General features: G+C 36.7%; 1 protein-coding gene across 4 annotated transcripts in view; it reads left to right on the top strand.

Annotated features, from left to right (window-relative positions):
• ide (insulin-degrading enzyme) overlaps positions 1 to 18,532 on the top strand; it is a 23,958-nt gene extending 5,426 nt beyond the window's left edge. For 3 of the 4 annotated variants that reach the window (XM_016456510.1, XM_016456508.1, XM_016456511.1), the window contains 21 exons: positions 406 to 528; positions 762 to 874; positions 1,633 to 1,795; positions 1,966 to 2,058; positions 2,142 to 2,233; positions 4,250 to 4,330; positions 4,869 to 4,972; positions 7,197 to 7,299; positions 7,628 to 7,750; positions 7,877 to 7,959; positions 10,729 to 10,873; positions 13,013 to 13,123; positions 13,830 to 13,950; positions 14,033 to 14,124; positions 14,418 to 14,529; positions 15,449 to 15,616; positions 15,786 to 16,058; positions 16,156 to 16,217; positions 17,073 to 17,145; positions 17,239 to 17,306; positions 17,829 to 18,532. In XM_016456510.1, the coding sequence (XP_016311996.1) occupies positions 406 to 528; positions 762 to 874; positions 1,633 to 1,795; positions 1,966 to 2,058; positions 2,142 to 2,233; positions 4,250 to 4,330; positions 4,869 to 4,972; positions 7,197 to 7,299; positions 7,628 to 7,750; positions 7,877 to 7,959; positions 10,729 to 10,873; positions 13,013 to 13,123; positions 13,830 to 13,950; positions 14,033 to 14,124; positions 14,418 to 14,529; positions 15,449 to 15,616; positions 15,786 to 16,058; positions 16,156 to 16,217; positions 17,073 to 17,145; positions 17,239 to 17,306; positions 17,829 to 17,924 (2,399 nt within the window). In that variant the 3' untranslated portion in view covers positions 17,925 to 18,532. Of the gene's footprint in view, positions 1 to 405; positions 529 to 761; positions 875 to 1,632; positions 1,796 to 1,965; positions 2,059 to 2,141; positions 2,234 to 4,249; positions 4,331 to 4,868; positions 4,973 to 7,196; positions 7,300 to 7,627; positions 7,751 to 7,876; positions 7,960 to 10,728; positions 10,874 to 11,233; positions 11,379 to 13,012; positions 13,124 to 13,829; positions 13,951 to 14,032; positions 14,125 to 14,417; positions 14,530 to 15,448; positions 15,617 to 15,785; positions 16,059 to 16,155; positions 16,218 to 17,072; positions 17,146 to 17,238; positions 17,307 to 17,828 lie in introns of all 4 variants that reach the window. The other variant, XM_016456509.1, reaches the window with a different exon arrangement.
• Positions 18,533 to 20,526: the final 1,994 nt, after the last annotated feature.

Genomic DNA, 20,526 nt, shown 5'->3' with positions numbered 1-20,526 from the left:
GCCAGATGGTGGGGGTCTTGAGTTATATAAGGCTTGCTTGCCCTTAAAAAAAAAAAAAAAAAAAAAGGTGATTTGTTCTGTCCTTTACCCTCATGTTAACCAGAACCATTTAGAGAAAAACAGATGTGCATTCAAAAAATAAAATGCATTCCGATATATGTATGTTAAAGTTTTTTTTTGCAGCAAAAGTTAACATTCTCAACTGTTATTTGCATGACAGAATGTCACTTTTTCCAAATGTTTCTTCACAGTTTAATTCTGGCAGGTCTGTAGTCATATGTGAGCTCTTATGAATTTAAAGCTGCCTTCACAAACTGTCAAGTGCCCATTGACTGTCCTTTATGTTCTTATCAGTGCTGGTTGTTCTCCAATAATTTTTTTTGTGATTCGTCTCTTTTTGTTAAGGCAATAAGTTAACCCTTGAGACAAGGCCATCTCAACAGGGCATTGATATCCGTGAGGAGCTGCTCAAGTTTCACTCCACCTACTATTCCTCTAACCTTATGGGATTGTGTGTGCTGGGCAGAGGTCAGTCATCGGCCACATAAACCAAACTTAAATTGATTTCTTACGTTTTACACTTGCTAGTGGATGAAGAACATTTCCACTTTTCAATCTGCAAGCTTTTCCTGTTCATTCTGTTAAAAAAAAAAGTAAATGCAGAAAACTGCAACAAACAGGCTCATATATTCATACTTAAATGTAGCTAACGGTAAACGCAATGATCACTCACATTTTTTTTTTTTTTTTTTTTTTTAAAGAGTCGCTGGATGATTTGACATCTATGGTGGTGAAGCTTTTTGGAGAGGTCGAGAACAAGAACGTCCCTGTCCCAGAATTCCCATCACACCCTTTCCAGGAAGAACACCTAAGGGTAAGATCTAAACCCCCAGTCATGCATCTTGCACCCTACACCCTAAACCTGCTCCTTGTTAGAGACATCTAATGGAAATGCTTCATCAGAACTGAACCTTTGGTATTATACACTACTGTTCAAAGTTTGAGGTCAGTAAAATGTAATGTTTTTCAAAGGAGTGTTTTCTGCTAAGCAAAGGTGCATTTATTTCATAAAAAAAAAATACAGTAAAATGGTAATATCGTGAAATATTATAATTGAAAGAACTGTTTTCTATTTATATTTTAAGATTTTACAATGCAAATTATTTCTGTGATGGCAAAGCTGAATTTTCATCATTACTCCAGTCTTCAGTGTTACATGATCCTTCAGAAATCATTCTAATGTGGTGATTTGGCACTCAAGAAACATTTCTTATTACTATCATTGTTGAAAACCGCTGTGCTGCTTAACATTTTTCAGGATTTTTTGTTGAATAGAATGTTCAAAAGAACAGCTGTTAAAATGTAATAAAGATTATAAATGTATTTACTGTCATTTGTGATCAATTTAATGCATTTTGGCCAAATTAAAATATAAATTTCTTACTGAACCCAAACAGTAGTGTAAAGCAGTTAATGACCACTGAGTTTGTGAATGACTAATTCTACTGCATTAAACCCAAGTATGCAGCACATAATTTCCTTTTCTTTTAAGGAATGTTCTCTGCTACTGTGTTTTCTTACTGTCTGATTCAATCGCCAATTTTTCTTTTCTTTTTTTTTCTTCTCCCACAGCAATTTTATAAAGTCGTGCCTATCAAGGACATTAGAAACTTGTATGTGACCTTCCCTATCCCAGACCTGCAGAAGTACTACAAATCAAATCCAGGTCATTATCTGGGCCATCTGATTGGACATGAGGGTCCAGGGAGTCTTCTGTCTGAGCTCAAAGCTAAAGGTGAGCGAGTTTGTCAGGAAAGCTTTTTCTTTGAGTGGCCAAATGATAAAACGTGTGAAAGATTAAAGATAATTTGCTAAGACTTAAAGGTAAAATATAAGGATCCATATATTTCCGATCTCAACCATGCATTGTGTCCATGGATTCATGGATGCACTCTGTCTTCTCAGGATGGGTAAACACGCTAGTCGGAGGCCAGAAAGAAGGAGCAAAAGGATTCATGTTCTTCATTATTAATGTGGACTTGACAGAAGAGGGGCTGTGTAAGGACCTGGAGTGTTTTTGTGTGTTTTGGTGCTGGCCAGTATGTTTTTGATGGCTTGAGCTGTATTTCCTGTGTCTCCAGTGCATGTCGAGGATATCATCTTCCACATGTTCCAGTATGTTCAGAAGCTGCGGACAGAGGGCCCTCAAGAGTGGGTCTTTCAGGAGTGTAAGGTATGAACATGCTTGTTAAAGTAGAATCCTGCAATGCAGAAAACGTGGAAAGATTTATGAATTCCATTCAGAAAAAAAAAGGAATTTACTGTGTAACCCAGAATGTCATGGAATTCGGCAAAATTTGGGAGAATAAATCAAAAGTAGAGCTGTACACTGAATCAAATCACGAAATAGAGGTTTGGAACAATATAGTTTAATATTCACAAACCCTAGTCTGATAAACACCAGGGCCCGTATTCACAAAACATTTTATCTTACCACTAAGAGTTCTCCTAAATAGCAGTAAACGTTTTAAGAGTTTTCTCTTAAAACCTATTCACAAAGCTGCTGAGACAAACTTTTACTAAGGAATAGACAAGTCTTAAGCTAAGAGTAAGGGCGGGGTTGACCTTGTTGCTATGGATGATGTCAGCATACTTATTAACTATGCACCCAGTGATTGGCTGATAGTCTCTGTCAGATATTTATTCATAGAAATATTGTAGAGCGCAATATTATGTTGCCACATTCAAATAAAGATTTAAAAATGCAGGCTAAGTGTCACTAATTAAACAAGTAGGCTTGATATTCATCTGATTGTCAGCCTCTTATGCTTCTCGTAAACAATTAGTCAATATGCATTAGGGCTGCCCTCGACTAAAGATTTTTCTGGTCAACTAGTAGTCGTTCATTTTAAGCATTAGTTGACTATTTGTCGCACTTTTATTAATAAACCATATAAATCATAATGAGCCTTTAATTGCCTACATAGCCTAAAGCCTTCAAGCGCACACAAAAAAGGCTTGCCACAGCGCACCGGCAAATATAATAATTATGAATGTGTGAGGGAAAAACAGCAAGTACACTGCATTAACGTTTTAATAATTTATTGTTACACTAGTGCTTTGTTTTCGGTTTAAGAGATGAAGTCGGCGACACTGACTCGTCATCTCCGCAGTATGCACCTGTATGCATGTTTCATACGTATTACATAATCTGAGAATATTTGTTTTCTATTTGAATTGGTTCATTTAGAAGTTTCACTCTCTATAGATATATTTTTCATGTCTGTAATAAGGCAATCATACACGGAGTTTCGAAGTGACGTGCTCAAGTTCACAGAGTCCGAGACGGCAGAAAGCGCATCCTGTTTGCTTTCATTATTTTACAAAAGCGCAATGTTTCGTTGTTGTTCTGAGTGCACACGAATAAACGTAGAGTCTTTACAGATACAAAAGATAACATTAGATTGAGCTGCCATGTAAAGTTGCTACTACATACATATTTCTATTTCAGATTATAAGCCATATTTGAGGTTGATGAATGTTAGGTGAGCATATGGATGTCCTGCCCGATGTACTATTCTATATTACCACAGACCAGCCGTTAACGATTTGTCCGTCACGAACTCCGTGATTTCACCACTTCATTTGTTTGATCGGCCACTAAAATGTTTTTTTCTGCGACTAATAAAATTTTGGTAATATGCATATAAACAGCCTTTTAATTAGCAGAGTAGAATAATCATGGCTGATAGTAAGACATGCAAACATAAAAGAAAAACTGGACGCGAGAACAGCTATATATTAAGGATATAATCAAAAATTTGGAGTTGGGATAACCTCCAAACCAAAGCCGATACCTTTTTAAAATCTCATTATCATCTAATGTTTCTAAAATGTTTATATTCCGAGGTAGATTGCTGGCAACAGCCGTTTTAGGATAGTTCAGATTTGGTCTTAGTGACTTAGGAGTCCTTTTCACTACTCCTAACGTTTCACAGATTTAGGAGCTCATTTTAGCGCTAAAACGCTTTGTGAAATACTCTTTGAAAAAAATGTAGGAGTCCTAAATTTAGGACTGACATGCCCATTTTTTTAAAGATTTTTCTCCTAAATCGGAGTGTTATGAGCTACTTTTAGCCTTAAGATGTTTTGTGAATACAGGCCCAGGTGAATTTTCATACAGTGCTACTGACAATGAGACTTGGTGGTTAGGACATCACTGATTTGTCTCTACATTTTGTTTTTGCAGGATTTGAACACTGTGGCTTTCAGATTTAAGGATAAGGAACGTCCTCGTGGATACACGTCTAAAGTGGCTGGACTACTGCATGTAGGTGTCTCATGAAAGACTTTAAAAGGTTGTCACCATGGTTACAGTTGCTTGTGTCATCAGGGTGCTGATCAGTGTTTTGTCAGGAGATCATAGCCAGTGTTTCATTTTAATTATTTTGTGTTTGTGTACTGCATACAACAGCATGCTGCATTCTGTCTACTTCAAAACTAGTGTTTGGAACAGTATGCATTATTATACCAACTGATCAGTATTGTGTAACTTGGCTCGAGAATTAAAGACAAATGGCTGTTTTGCATTTTTCTACACTAATTTTGTGAACTTTTGGTGGTTTAAAATCAGTCAAGAATGATGTTAATCGCTGTGTATATTGCTTCTGGCTCATTTGTCACTTTAGAAATGTAAGGTTGAGTGCATTGTATTGTATGATGCTGTAAAATACATTTTAATACACTATACATTTTAACACTGAAAAGCTTTCGAAGGCTATGAAAAGATCAGATATTCTTTGAGAGCAAAAGATATAGAAGATGATAAGAATATTTTTGAATATAATGCCCATTTCTCTGTGTATCAGTACTATCCGCTTGAGGAAGTCTTGGCTGCTGAATACTTGCTGGAGGAGTTCAGGCCAGACTTGATCGAGATGGTGCTTGATAAACTGAGACCAGAGAATGTCAGGTGAGCACACACAAGGTGGTCTTTCACTTTTGTAACATGCACATAAGTGCATCGATTTAAGAGTGTGCATCGGATACAAGTTGGTATTTGTATCACAGTGCATCATTTCTAACATATTTGCATCGTTAACGAACTATTTATTTATATGTGTGTGTATATATATGTATATACTGTATATTGCATAGCATTTTTTGTTTTCCATTGCATTGAATCGCATTGTTGAATCAAATCGAAATCAGATCGCACTGCATCGTAATATGGGTGAATCGTATCGCATCACATCAGTAGCTGCTTTATATGTATTTTTAATGTATTGTATCGTCGGCTATGCATCGAGATGTCTATCGCATCAGCCTCAGTTATGGAGATGCACATCCATAGTGTGTATATGTAACCGGTGGAAAAAAAGCATTCTGAATTTTTTTTTTTTTTTAATATTGGTGGTGTGTTTTTTTTTGTTTTGTTTGTTTTTTTTTTTCTTCAAATTGTCCATTGCATTGAATCGCATTGTTGAATCAAATCGAAATCAGATCGCACTGCATCGTAATATGGGTGAATCGTATCGCATCACATCAGTAGCTGCTTTATATGTATTTTTAATGTATTGTATCGTCGGCTATGCATCGAGATGTCTATCGCATCAGCCTCAGTTATGGAGATGCACATCCATAGTGTGTATATGTAACCGGTGGAAAAAAAGCATTCTGAATTTTTTTTTTTTTTTAATATTGGTGGTGTGTTTTTTTTTTTTTTGTTTGTTTTTTTTTTTCTTCAAATTGCTAATCCCATGTATTAAACCAAAACACTGTGGTTTGTGTTACCCCTGATAAATGTTGTTGTGGATCGATCTGAAAGATAGTTAGTTTCACCTCAGGATGAGATTAGTTTAACAGACGTATAGCCATTGGTTGCTCTCTTCAAAGACCTTCTGAAGGAGCTTCATATTTGAACTTGTGCAAAGCAAATTTCTGCTTCTTTAATATAGTGCTGGTCAGGGTCAAACTGGGCTCAGATTGCTTATTCCTTTTATCTGTTTTTGAAGACATTTTTTTTTTTTTAAATGGATGATCTTGGTGTGTTTGAAAGAATCCCACTTCAGATTCTCACCAATGTGACGAAGGCTTTCAAATTAAATTTCCTTTCCAGCTTTAAAAGAGCATTTGTCTCTGTTTGAACTGCATCTCAACCCCATACCATTGCTACTCTTGTGTTGTTTTTGTGATGGAAGTACTTGTAGGGTTGCTGTATTTCATTTTGTCTTAGTATTTCCAAACTGTTCAGATCAAGATCAAGACTTTGCCTTCAGATCTGGTGATTTTACTGCTTGTCATACTTCTTCTTGTGTGATTGACTACACCACTGACCTTGCTAAAAGCTCTGCAACACTAGATGACCAAAGTCTCACATAGCCAGACTTCTGGCTATCTGTGAAAATCTGATCTAGCCTTTTCTGGCCAAGAACTGCCAACTTGGACAGCTAGAGACCATCTGTACCATATTTAAAATAACCAAGCACAGTTATTGTGACATTTAGCAGTGGGTTTATCAGAATTTGAAATGACATTTTGACTTGTATCCTGTTTTTTCATAAATGTTACCAAATCCACCAAGTAGTTCTTCCTCAGAAGTGTGCACTGTAGAAACCCAGTACCTTGTAAACAACACTTCCACTTTTTCCAGTAGAACTGAATAAAAATCTGTGCTTTCAGTGCTGGAAATTTTGTAGCACCAATTAAATTAAAGCTTGGCAGATTGAGAAAGCACTTGCTGTTTTTGTGTGCACTAAGCATCAGGCAGTGGGTAAATGGTCTGGAACTGCTGGATCCTGCTGGTAATCTTGTGTGATTTAGACTACTTCTGGAAAGAGTGTTCAGGTTTTTAGACAGAACCTATTCTGGGCTCTTATGTAGTTGATTGATGCAGGGGAGTCCAGAATAGCACGTCATTGTTCCAAAAGTTCTATATTGATCAGGACTGTCTAAAATGTCCAGAAATGGTTCATCGATCTAAAGCCCTGCACAGCAGATTGAGAAGCTCCGGGAGACTCGAACATTTGATTGATGTAATGACCATAATTCCCCATCTATTTACTGCGGCAGAGATCTGATAAAAGCAAAATTGCATGGCCATTTTTCCCCAAGGCAGTTGTGAGAAATGGACTGTGTCATGCTGTGTCTGGTGCAGTGATCTTCCAATTCTTTTGGCTTCACTTTATTTCTTTTAGGGTCGCTGTTGTCTCTAAATCGTTTGAAGGGCAGACAGACCGGACTGAGGAGTGGTACGGCACGCAGTACAAACAGGAAGCTATTACTGATGATGCTATTAAGGTGAGACACATTTTGTTTTGGTCATGTTTGATTTTGTTTGTTCTTTCCTGTTCAAAGTATGCACACAAACCTTATCTTCATTTTCATTCAGAATTTAGACTAGTGTTAAATGGTCTGGACAGGAAACTAAAAGGGTGTAGGGAGGATCCATGTATTATGAGCATTGTATATTTGATCAAAGGGGACTAGCCTTGTGCTGAGCTCTGAAATAAGCAAGTCAGCTTGATGATTTTTGTAAAAATGCTATAAACTCTACTCTAGCAGACTCATTTTAACTCTGGTTTACTGTAAACCAAACCGTTGGTTTCCTTCTCTTTTTTTATTTCAGAAATGGCAAAATGCAGACCTCAATGGAAAGTTCAAACTGCCAATGAAGAATGAATTCATCCCAACAAACTTTGAGATTTATCCTCTGGAAATGGATTCCCCATCTGTCCCAACTTTGATAAAGGTGTGTTGTTCTTAAAACAATTTTGTATAATTTGCACTAGGAGTAATTTTACATGAATTGCTGAAAGTCTTTCAAACATTGGCTTTTCTTTCTTCCTGAATCTTTTTTCTTCCTTTTTCTTTTTAGGACACAGCAATGAGCAAAATTTGGTTCAAACAAGATGACAAATTTTTCCTACCCAAGGCTTGTTTAAACTTTGAGTTTTTCAGGTATGTTCAGCATAAAAACTGTACGTAGTAGGGATTGTCTATTTGTTTTTTCATATTTTTCATAATAGGGGTGCTCCGATCAGGATTTTTGCGAGTGTAATTATTGTGTTTATACAACAGTTTGAAGGAGTGTGTAAATACACAAAAAACAACAACGGAGTGTCTTTAAAAACTAGGGGTGCTCCAATCAGGATTTTTGAGGCCGATCACAGATCGTCGATCACAGAAAGCAGTATCTGCTGATACGATCACCGATACCGATCTTTTTAAAGCCTTCTTTTTATCATGTGGAATTATAGTAATACTCCAATCAGGATTTTTAGACATTTATTTAGGGCCTGAATTTTGTTTTTGAAAATGGGGGGGAATTTCCCTCTTATACAGTGCAAGTGTTAAGATTGAGTGAAATACATGTCCATTGAAGGATTTTCACCTTGGGAGAATGAATATCTTCATTGTCATGCTGAAAAAATGGCCAGTAATGCAGGGAATGAGGGGAGGGTAGCATTTTCTGTTTCAAGTTTTTGTATTGCATCACACAGTAGAGTGTGAATTCATGACAGCGCTGATAAAGTACAACTCCCTCACACCTTCAGCACTCATACTGTACTCCTCCTCTAGCAACACCAGAACATTTTGGATGCTTTTGGATCCGAAATGATTGACTTGGTCTCTTGAGACCAGAGTATGGGTTCCCAGAAGTCTCTATTTTGTAAATCTGGGCCTTGGAAAAGGTTAAATGAGTTTATTTTGCTTTGGCTACAGTCGGTAATTCTAGTAGTGACAACAACAACCATGCATGTCACTTCTGCAGGCTGCGTCATACTCTGTCAGGAAATTACTTATCTTTAAAAGTTTTGGTTCAATATACTTACCTGTTGATCAAAAATAACCTTAAACCTATACACTTTTTTTTTTTTTTAGTTAGTAACTTTCAGGAGGGTGTACTCATTTTTGCAATACAACATTTTATCACTTTGATAAGGAAATCTTATTTTGCTGAATAATTTTGGCATTCTTCTTTGGTAATTGATCAAGCAGGCTTGTTGGAACATTACATCTCCAAAGAACCCTAACATGTCTTCTAAGTAAAGAGTAATTGCTGAATTTAAGTTTTAAAGGGGGTGTACTCATTTATGCTGTGCACTGTAGGTGACTCTTGTGAGAGGGGATTTTTTTTATTTGAGGGGTGGAGGGGAGCGGGGTTAGAGATTTTTCAAAAATATATATTTATCTCACCTAAATGTTCGATCATGAAGTGAATTTTTTTTACACTCCTAATAGCTTACACACAGTGCAACAGTTGCTCAAGCAAGTGGCATTTAAACTACTTTTCTTACGTTATCACAAACATTCTAAATTAAAACTTACCACAGAAACAGTCAGCTCTACTGCCTTTTCTTTTGCATTTAAATCTTTATTACAAGCAATCCTGTGGTTCATAAAGAACTTTTTTCTACCTCCCCTAGTGCCATCTATTATTGCCTTGTTTATCTAAAAGTGCTCTTTTCCTTTAAACCTAGCCAACAAGCCATATGTGTTGACTGAAACACAGCAAACTTTAATTATATATGCATTGATGGTGTAATTACTACATTTTCGTTTTCATATTTACAGCAAACAATGCGCTGTCACTTTAATTCAGTGCGTGCAGCGGAAACGATCTCTGCACTGCTGCAGACGCACCACTCATGGAACACATTGCCGGACCGCGACTGTGTGGTGTGTGAATGCTTTAAAATCCGTTAACACGAGCGTGGAAAAAAAAATACTCCCCGCATACGCACTGCAAACGGAGAATGTGTGAACCTGGCGTTATGTGTGTGCGCTTTGAGTGTGCATGAGTGCTCGGTCTCCAGGAGAGTGCGCGAGCGCTGAATGGTTTAAACACTGGCAAGAATTAAAAAGAAATGCAATTCATAAACTTTAGTGATGATGCAACACTGCCTCGACTGTGCAAGTGATAATTCCTGTCAACTGTGCAGCTCGCTTATAGTGCAGGTGCGATGTGATTTGAAGCCATTTGCGCATTTTGAGAGGGAAGAGAGAGCGCGCGGTCATTCACTCGCGCTGTTTGTGAAATTGCGTCTCACAGAAAAATTTCTAATTACTTATATGAATTGTACCTCACCTTCAGCATTATCATTATTTCACCCATGCCAGACTGAGACTGAGACGGTGCATGTCGTGCCAAACCTCGCACGGCAGACGCATCATCAGCTTGAGATCGTTTTTTTTGAGATCGGCCATTATAGAGACCGCCAATCAAACATCCCAAAGCGATTATCGGCCGATAGTGATCGGTAACCGATCAATCGGAGCACCCCTATTGCATAATATTAATAATTAGTCGTAGGGTTTTTTTTTTTAAATCTGCGAAATAATGTAATTCACCGATTTAATGAAAATATTATAAAATAAAATTTGGTTTGATTTTAATGTGAGATGATTTGGACTTGTTTTGACAGGTGTCATGAGATTCACCCGAAAAATGTTTTACTAGTTTACAGGTTTTACTGATACTTTATTTTTCCTTTTTTCTTTTTTCCCCCCAATAGTGAAGTGTCAGACTGTTTTGCTGTAGACCAACTAACCTCATTTTAAAGTGATAGAAATACTGATTTATTTTATTTTTTTATCCTGTTAACCTGTTAACTAACTGTTTAACTACTCAAAACCATTAAGAAACTAAAATTACATTTTTCAGAGATCGACCCTTTGTACTAAATTTACAAGTGACCGGGTTTATCACATGCGTTTTTTCCACAGCCCGTTTGCGTACGTGGACCCTTTGCATTGTAACATGGCGTATTTGTACCTTGAGCTGCTCAAGGATTCCCTGAACGAGTATGCATATGCAGCCGAGCTAGCCGGCCTGAACTATGACCTTCAAAATACCGTCTATGGGATGTATGTAAGTATCCTAATATTCCCCATGCAACTGTTTCCCAACATGCTCCTCCTGTGAGGACGACAGTCCAACTTCACACACAAACAAATGACTACCAGTGGTTGCTGTCCTTGCGGTTGTAACCCCAAATCTTTGTTTGTGGCCTTTACACAGCTAAAAACTCTTCTCATTCTTTTAGTGTTGTTTTTCCGGATGTAGAAGTAGACTAGCTTTAGATAGTCGCCGGAGCTGAGGCTGCATATTCATACTCTGTCTGTGGTCCCTCTCAACCCGTTTCCTGTTTTGTCATGACCCTTCCATAGAAATATCACTCCATTTGTTCTTTTTTTCCCCTTTTCTTTTTTTTTTTTCCCATGCTGCTAGTCGCTACCTATATGCAGACCCACTGCACTGCAACATGACTTACCTGTTTCTCAGGTTGTTGAAGGATGATTTGAGAGAGTATACATATGCAGCCCGCCTGGCAGGGTTGGTCTATGGCATAGCGTCAGGAATGAATGCCATCCTTGTAAGTTCGGTAATTAGCCCCTCCCCCTTTTGAAAGGGGTGGGGCTTTGGGTGAAGGGCGGCGCTTGAGGCTTATGAGTGTGTAGGGTCGCTTGTCTGTTAAATTCTGCTGCTTTCTGCAAAGTAATGGGATGTTATACCTTCAAAATCTAATCGGTCTGCTAGAATATTTTGAAAAGGGTTATTGTATTTTGTGTTGGGTTCAGGTGGTTTTAAAGATACACGCCCAAAAGAACAGAACAGAAAAAGAGAATAAATGCTTGTCAAGCACAAAATGACAAAACACCTTAAAGTCAGTCCATATGACTTATGGCGCTATATTTCAATTCTCTTGTATTCGTTTGAAAGATTTGTGGAAGAACAGAGGAAACTGAGTTAATTCCCTCTGCTGTAGTGCTTTTTTTTTGCACTTGCATATATTAAAATGGACATTTCTAGACGAACCATGTTTAAATGTTAGTAACATCAAATGTCCATGTTTTTGACCAATCGTTTAAACCCTTGTGTTCACACAAATCTTATGCTGAAGGTCAGAAAGGAGCAAATAAAATAGTGACCCATTTTTAAAGACACTTTCCACATCTTTTGGGCTGTATCTTAAAGCAGTGGTTAATGTTGGCATGTTTGGCTTCTTCAAAGGAAAGGCTTTAATGTAAAGTTTGTGATGGATGAATCTAATCAACTAACTCTGCACTTTTAGACTTCCATCCAGACTAGTCCAAGTGTTTACTGCTGTTCAGAGGAATCCCATTAGTCTGACTAATATTTGTGGTGTTCAGTTAGGGTGACCACATTAAACGTTTTTTTTTTTCTCTCATAAAGATTTTTTGTGCCAGATAAATATTGCTCTAATCGCAAAAACAAATTATATTAGTTGTATAGTAGTTTGGTTCGTTTCTTAAAGTGTAGCTACTTTTTTTCTGTCAGTTGTATTGTATTACAAGTTTTCTGAATGTTGTTTCAATATGTAAATTAGGTATTATCTAATTAAATATGCATTAATTGGTATACATTTCCAGAACAGAAATCTGAACATTGGATAAAGCCAGGTTCAAGTGAAAAGGTAAAAGCCTTCAGAATATAGATAGGAACAAAAGTATAATGTTTGTATGTAAGTTCTACTGAATTGAAAATGTTTAGCTCGGTGCAGGAGAAAAAAACAAACATTTTGAAGACCTTTTAAAGGTAAATAGCCAGAATTTATTAGTACATGGATTGTCTTTCCTTAATGGGTAGTTTAAAGTAGCTTCCCCATCACAGGATGGGATCAGCCAAGATGGATGTTAATGGCAGGTGTAAACAGGCTGACTGATATTGGGATGACGTGGCAAAGTTGGGCTGCTCGTAACCTGCTGTGTGATTCACTTACTCCTTACTGCTTGCACACACACACATTCATCACAATCTAAATGCACTGCATTGATGGTTGTCTGAAGATGAAACCTTTAAAGTTTAACTTTAAATGTTGTTTTTAGTCTGTTCTGCAGTAACTCAATGCATCTGTGCTGAATTTGTGTATGTTTGTCTTCCATTCTAACAAATTTCAAAGACCATGAATAATGGAAGTCAGTGCTTGAGCCAATTTTGTTCTTCTCACTCATTCTCAAAATTAATCAATGTATCTTTGTGTGTCAGCTGTCAGTCAAGGGTTATAATGACAAACAACACATCCTGCTGAAGAAGATCATCGAGAAAATGGCCATGTTTGAGATCGATGAGAAGCGCTTTGATATCATTAAGGAAGCGGTGAGACACACACAAACACGCAAGATACTTTTACAATAACAGATGACACAATTATTGGCGCAAATCTATACTTGCAGGATTCTCTGTAGATTTCCACAGTAGTTTACCTGTAATTTATTTAGGCTAATTTGTTTTTTCAGCTCCTCGTAACACATTTCACCATGTTTTTACACCTAAAACCAAATTAAATTTTTTTTTTGATTTTGGGGAAACCGAAAGTTTATTTAATAATCAATTTAATAATAAACCCTCATAACACTCCATTAAAAAAGTTGTAGATTTAATTTGCACAAGGCAGTTCTACTCCAGTTTGTTGTTTATAAACATTTAAATCTATCAAGAAAGTTATTACAGCCACCATTTAATCAAACATGCATTCAGTTAACATCGCTAGCAGATTAAATAAAAATTAAATAAATCTCTAATACAATGCATGTATTTGGGAAAATGCTTTTCTCTAGTTACTTTCTCTAGATAACTAATGAGCTTTGGACATTAAATGGCTTTCCTGAGGGTAATTACAATCTGTATTTCTGCAGTTGAAATGCTGAATGATTTTTTTCTGTTAGTGAAATTGATGCATCATTAGGAGAAATATCTGTAGATTTATGCCTGCTAGTCAGACATTTGGCATTTTCTGATCTGTGTCCATGAGAAAATGTGCTCTGTAACTGTGATCTAAATGAAACTTTTGTGTGTTTTTCAGTACATGAGGTCTCTGAATAATTTCCGTGCTGAGCAGCCTCACCAGCACGCCATGTATTACCTGCGGCTGCTCATGACTGAGGTGGCCTGGACCAAAGACGAGCTCCGAGACGCTTTAGATGGTGCGATGCTCTTTCATTGTTCTGTGAAAGCGAGCGTAATGGTCTCCTGCATGCGTGTTCATGCTGTGACTGTGTTTCTCAGATGTGACGTTACCTCGTCTGAAGGCGTTCATACCGCAGCTGTTGTCACGGTTACACATTGAAGCCCTGCTGCATGGCAACATCACCAAACAGGTTTGTATGAAAAGCATTTTTCCTTGAAGACATACAGAAAAGGCAGGTCTGTCTCCAGAGTCCAGACGGGTTGAAAGTTGAAACTGTTCCTTTTAAAATAAATGAATTGTATTGTTTGTTGTCTAATGTATGTTTTGAGATATGCTTGATGAATCTCTGAATTTTGTTCTTTTGTAAGTTGGTAATTCATTGAATTAGCTCACAAGTTGACAAAACATAACATTAGATTTTGCTTTCAAGATCATGTTGTGTAATGTGAGCAGTGCAGTCTGTCTAACGTCTGTTGTCTCCAGTCTGCTCTGGGCATGATGCAAATGTTGGAGGACACTCTCATTGAGCACGCTCACACTAAACCCCTCCTGCCGAGTCAGCTCATTCGCTACAGAGAAGTGCAGGTACCTGACGGTAAGTGCTTAGCACCACAAACACCTATGCAACATCTGAGCTGGACTTACACAGTCTTTCCTTCAGCTTTTCTCCAACTTTGAGCTCTGTATCCTCACATACAATATACACAACTGTTCAAAAGTTTGGGGTTGGTAAAAATTGTGTAGTTGAAAAAAGTGTTTACCAAGGCTGCATTTTTTTTTAATCGAAATACAGTAAAAACAGAAATAGTGTGAAATATTACTATTGAAAATTACTATTTTTCTATTGGAATAGATTTTAAATTTTAATTTATTCCTGTGATGCAAAGCTGAATTTTCAGCATCATTACTCCAGTCTTCAGTGTCACATGATCCTTCAGAGATCATTCTAATATGCAGATTTGATGCTTAAAAAGCATTTATCAATAGAGAAATCAGTTGTGCTGCTTATTTTTGTAAAACTTTTTTTTTATTTTTTTGGGATTCTTAAATTAATAGAAAAAATAGTATTTGAAATAAATCTTTTGTGACGTCAATTTTGATCAATTTAATGCATCCTAAATCATAAAATTACTGCCTTGACCATTTTTTTAAATATACAGGTTCTAATAAAAATGTAATAATGAAAGATCCTTCAGACTTTTCACAGTCTAAAACAAAATCTAAACTTAAACTTTCATACCAGTTTGTGACAATTTTTTTTTTTATATTCTGTGTGGCGTTAAGAAAAATACTTAAGTTTAACATTTTATATTCACGTTATGTGTGGGGTTTTAATACATTTTATAGTATGTTATTTCATCAATACGTCTTCATTGGAATGAAGAAAATAAGATGGTATTAAGACTGTTGTTAAACTTGAATCTGTGGTGTATAATTTGAGGTCTATGATATTTGTGTGTTCATTTTGTTTGTCATGGTTCTTGTGTTTAAGTCCAGTTCTCTGTGGTTATCAGGTGGTTGGTATGTTTACCAGCAGAGGAATGAGGTTCATAATAACTGTGGAATCGAGATTTACTATCAGACTGACATGCAGAACACCCATGAGAACATGCTGCTGGAGCTCTTCTGTCAAATCATCTCTGAGCCATGCTTCAACACGCTACGCACCAAAGAACAGCTGGGTAACACAAACACTCAGGAGAAATGCTCTCAGTTGTCTGTGGAAATACAATTTTCTCTCTTGTTGTCTATCAGTGTGACGATTGGACCAAGTATTTCTGTTCAGACTTTCACTCCCACTTCTCTTAAGAACTTAAGAATTTCTTTCTTTCTCTGTGTCTGTCCAACCAGGTTACATTGTGTTCAGCGGCCCTCGCAGGGCCAATGGAGTGCAGGGACTGCGTTTCATCATCCAGTCTGAAAAAGCTCCTCACTACCTAGAGTCTCGGGTGGAGGCCTTCCTCAAGACGATGGAGAAGAGTGTGGAGGAGATGGGAGAGGAAGCGTTTCAGAAACACATCCAGGCACTGGCTATTCGCCGTCTTGACAAACCCAAGAAGCTGGCGGCCGAATGCGCCAAGTACTGGGGAGAAATCATCTCCCAACAGTACAACTTCGACAGGGGTGAGAGTCACCGATCAGCTTTTGAAATTAACTCATGTTAGCATCAAGTATCTGAAGTTTTAAAATCACTGACTTTGATTTTCTTTGTCTGATCTAGATAATATTGAAGTGGCTTACCTGAAGACACTGACAAAGGAACATATTATGCAGTTTTACAGGGTTGGTAATGATCTGAATACATTGTCACACACTGAAACAGATGCTGTTTCTTGCAGCATAATCATAACTAGATTTGCATATCCTGAAGAAAATGTCCATGCTTGCAGCAAAATAAAAGTTCGCATTTAGGCTTTGGTTCAGTGGTAATGACATTTTCATAAAACGCACATCTTTTCATGATGGATGAGTCTGCACACGATGTACACAGTCTTTGCCTTGTAAAAGCAGATGCATGATAAATAGACCAATCACAATTCAGTATGCAAATGCATGCAAAAAGGACCAATCTCAACAGCATTTGCAAATGATTTCATTGAGGCCATTGCTGTCAGTTACATGCTTAAACATTGTCAGGTTGGAGGGAGATTTTGGTCTCACTTTATTTTAAGGTTCAATTCTCACTATTAACAAACCATTAATTACGACTTTTGCCTCAAACTCCTAATTTGCTATTTCTTAATAGTTAATAGGTAGTTATTAAGTTTAGGTATTGGGTAGGATTAGGGATGTAGATTATGGTCATGCAGAATATGTGCTTTATTATAAACAGCCAATATGTTAATAAAATAGGCATGCTAGTAAGCAACTAGTTAATAGTGAGAATTGGTCCCTATACTAAAGTGTTACCGAGATTTTCATTACTTTTATTACTTCTATTAAAAATATATATTAAATATTTGATATTATTAACATTGTTTTTTAGTTATAAAACAGAGCACATTGAGTGAGTATAAGTAGTTTGAGTGCCTAATTTAAACTGGCTTGCAAAAACTAATAATTTTATCTTTAGATCTCCCAAAAATTAAATTCCTCATGTTGTCATGGGGGTTTAATCATCACGTCTGTTCTCTCCAGGACTTGTTGGCCATTGATGCCCCCAGAAGACACAAAGTGTCTGTGCATGTGCTGTCTAGAGAGATGGACTCCTGTGAGTACTGACACAATAAGGTTGAAACATTCTGATTTTACTGACTGAAGGAGCAGGGCACATTAATTTATTTTTACCATGTGTTTCCTGCAGGTCCACTGGTTGGAGTGTTTCCTGCTCAAAATGATGTCAATCTGGCTCCTGCCCCTTCACTTCCTCAGGTACTGCATAGATGTATATGTACAGTTTATGTGGTAAGCATTTTTGCCAATATAAATAATTGAAGAAAACTGTCCAAATGTCAGATGATTGTACTCCACAGTTTAAAAGTTTGGGTTCAGTGGGATTTTTAACATTAAATAAATTATATAATCTTACATTTTTATATTTCAAAAAATGCAACATTGATAGTTTGAGCTGCAAATTAGCATATTAGAATGATTTCTGAAGGATCATGTGACACTAAAAACTGGTGTATTGATGCTGAAAATACAGTTTTGCCATCACTGGAATACATTACATTTTACAAAATATTAAAGTGATGATTAACTTGTAATTTCACAAATATTATTGTTTTTACTGTAATTCTATTTATTTTACTGTTATTAACATTATGTGCCCCCTAACTTTCAAACGATATGCTCATTGTGGTGATTTTCTATGGCCAAGCACTACTCGCATTTTCTTTAAAAAAAAAACAACAACAAATCACTCATTGTGTTGCTTTGTGTTGTGTGTTTCAGCCATCATTGGTTCAGGATATGACTGAATTCAAAAGGAGTCTGCCGCTGTTCCCTCTCGCCAAACCTCACATCAATTTCATGGCTGCCAAACTGTGACCAGCATCATGGGATTGGCAGAGACGCCCAAATATGGAGCCAGTAACACAGTTGTCTGTGTGTGAGTGTGCGTTTGTGTGTGTGTAAGCAGGCAAGGCCACGATGGAGCCGCTTGCAACATTTTTAGTTGTGCTCTGCGTCAGACATGCACACCTGATATCTCTTAGATAGATAGAAAACATACAATGTTTGTTTCACGTTGCTTCTGACAGGAAATTTGTATCCCTATATAATATAGGAATCACTCGCTGGCCACGACGACACACTCATTGTTCGGTTTCATTTCAAAATGCAGTTTCATTTCATTTACACCACTGTTAAGCAAAAACACGAGAAACCGTTTGGAGAGGCTGTTGTGTAATTAATCAAGACAAGTTTCTTGAAATGAAATAACTAGCCTTAAGATGATTTTAATCAGTGATCAGGTTTTCTGGCACCTTTTTTAAAGTTTAATTTAATCTATTTGCTTTGAGTTGTTTTTAGTTTCTGTGCATGTTTGGCAGAGTTTTATCTTTAAGGATAGTGTTGCAAATGCAAGGTGGTTAACTTGATGGACTTTGATTTTATTTGCAGTTGAAGAAATATCATAATAAACAATTTTAATATCATTTTCATTTGCTTATTTAAGTTACTTTGTCCTTAAATGATTCATAATATACCTGAAACCCTGACCTAAACTCAGTGTCATAATAGAAATACAAATTCCACTCATGAAACATTAATTATGTAAATCGTTTGTGAAAACCTCACATAAGAATGTTTTAAGACACTTTTGATTTGAGTTTTAAGTTTTACACAATTGAATGCAAGAGTTCATGCACCACTGGTTTTTCCAAACGATTTAACATGAATATGATCATGAATGATGCAGATTGTGTTTTTCAGGATGCTTAGTTCGATCAAACTCGCCCATATACCGATGTCCACATGCAACACGACGACATTTCAGGAGTTGTTGCGTGAAACTGACTCAGAAATCCCCTTTAACTGGGTTTATTTACTACTTCTGTCTTGACTTGTGATTATGCACTCCTCACAAGCAATAATGTGACTTACAGGACCTATGACTAGTGTCTTAAACTCTATACTAGGCGTTTTTCTTGACATGGTTTGAGCTTGGTTCCGAGAAACTGATTAGACAAGAACTAGACTTGGTCTGTGCTGTAATTTACCTGCGCTGATGCAGGAATATCGTGTCAGTCTGTAATCCATGTGTGTCCTCATCTCAGGTGTGTGTTAGCCTTGTCTCGAGCCAAGTCTTCAACATCACTTGTGTTTCTAGTGCTGAGATTTATTCTGGACTTACTCAGGCGTATCAAATCGACTGTATGCTGCATTTTTTAGAAACTCAACGACCATCCTACCACGTCCATCAAAATAATGAATACTGTTTCATACTCTGCAAAACAGGGTATAAACTTAGATGAGTTTGGTTGTATCACTAAGATGGATATAATCAGGCATCTCACTGCATTGGTTTTAGTGGTCTGTATTTTTGTTTTTGAATTTAAAGGAATAGTTCAGAGTAGTTCATCCATAAATGTAGTAATTGTATTGGTTCTCGTGGCGTTCCAATCCTGTATGACATTCTCTTTCATGAAAAAAGAAGTTTGGTGAAATGTTCATGCAGTTCCTTTCCATGCAATGAAAGTGAATGGGAACCGTGACTGTCAAGCTCGAAAAACGGCATAAAAGAACCGTAAAAGTTGTCCATGTGACCTATATTTCAAATCTTCTGAAGCCATTTAATAGCTTTGTGACAGTGTTGTTATTAAACTCTTTAGTAATTGAAATAAAGCTGAAATAAAATATACATTTTAGAGGGGGGTGGGGGAAGCTACATAAAGCTAAAAAGAAATAAGAAACTAATAATTTCAAAACCACGTACTAAAATTACTAAAACCTTAATTAAAATTAAAACTGAAAATACTGATTAAAAATATTATGCTATAGTATATAAATAATTCTGAAAGAACTGAAAATCATAGCTGCTTTAATGTAATTTTTATTTTTTCAAAATTTAAATTGAAGTCTGTTCATCACAATACAATCATATGGCTTCAAATGATTTGGATTATTGCACAACCAGTAAGATGAAAACATGTTTGATTTGCAACGACACGAGGATGAGAAAATGTCAATTTTCACTTTGGAGAGAAATGTAAATGAAGAACGTTGGGGTCGAAACAATTTTAGACCCAGCTGACTTCCATTGTGTGGAAATATTTCTCAAATATTTTTTGTTTCCAAAAAAAAAAAGGCATACAGGATTGAAACGAAATGAAGGTGAGTTAATGATGAAAGTGTTTATTTTTGTATGAACTCATTTATTTGGCTCTGGGTCACCGAGTGCTTTTATTTTGTGGGGAAAAAAGCAGCTTGGACGTTCTGCTAAACATCTTTTTGTTCCGTATAGAGACAACAGGTTTGGAATGACATGAGGCTGAGTAAATGACACTTGTATTTATTTTAATTTCGTGGGTGGGGGGTGAACTTCTAGATTACTTTAAATTCCAAAAACGCATTTCGCATGCAATCGGAGCATTTGTTGCACCCCAAATCCCTTTAACTGTTCTAGAATCAGCTCAGAGTTCTGTAGGTC

This window comes from Sinocyclocheilus anshuiensis, unplaced genomic scaffold (genome assembly GCF_001515605.1).
Source record: "Sinocyclocheilus anshuiensis isolate Anshui unplaced genomic scaffold, SAMN03320099.WGS_v1.1 scaffold407, whole genome shotgun sequence".
Lineage (NCBI taxonomy): Eukaryota > Metazoa > Chordata > Actinopteri > Cypriniformes > Cyprinidae > Sinocyclocheilus > Sinocyclocheilus anshuiensis.
The sequence above is the reverse complement of the archived record's forward strand: the minus strand, read 5'-3'. Positions and strand labels throughout refer to the sequence as shown.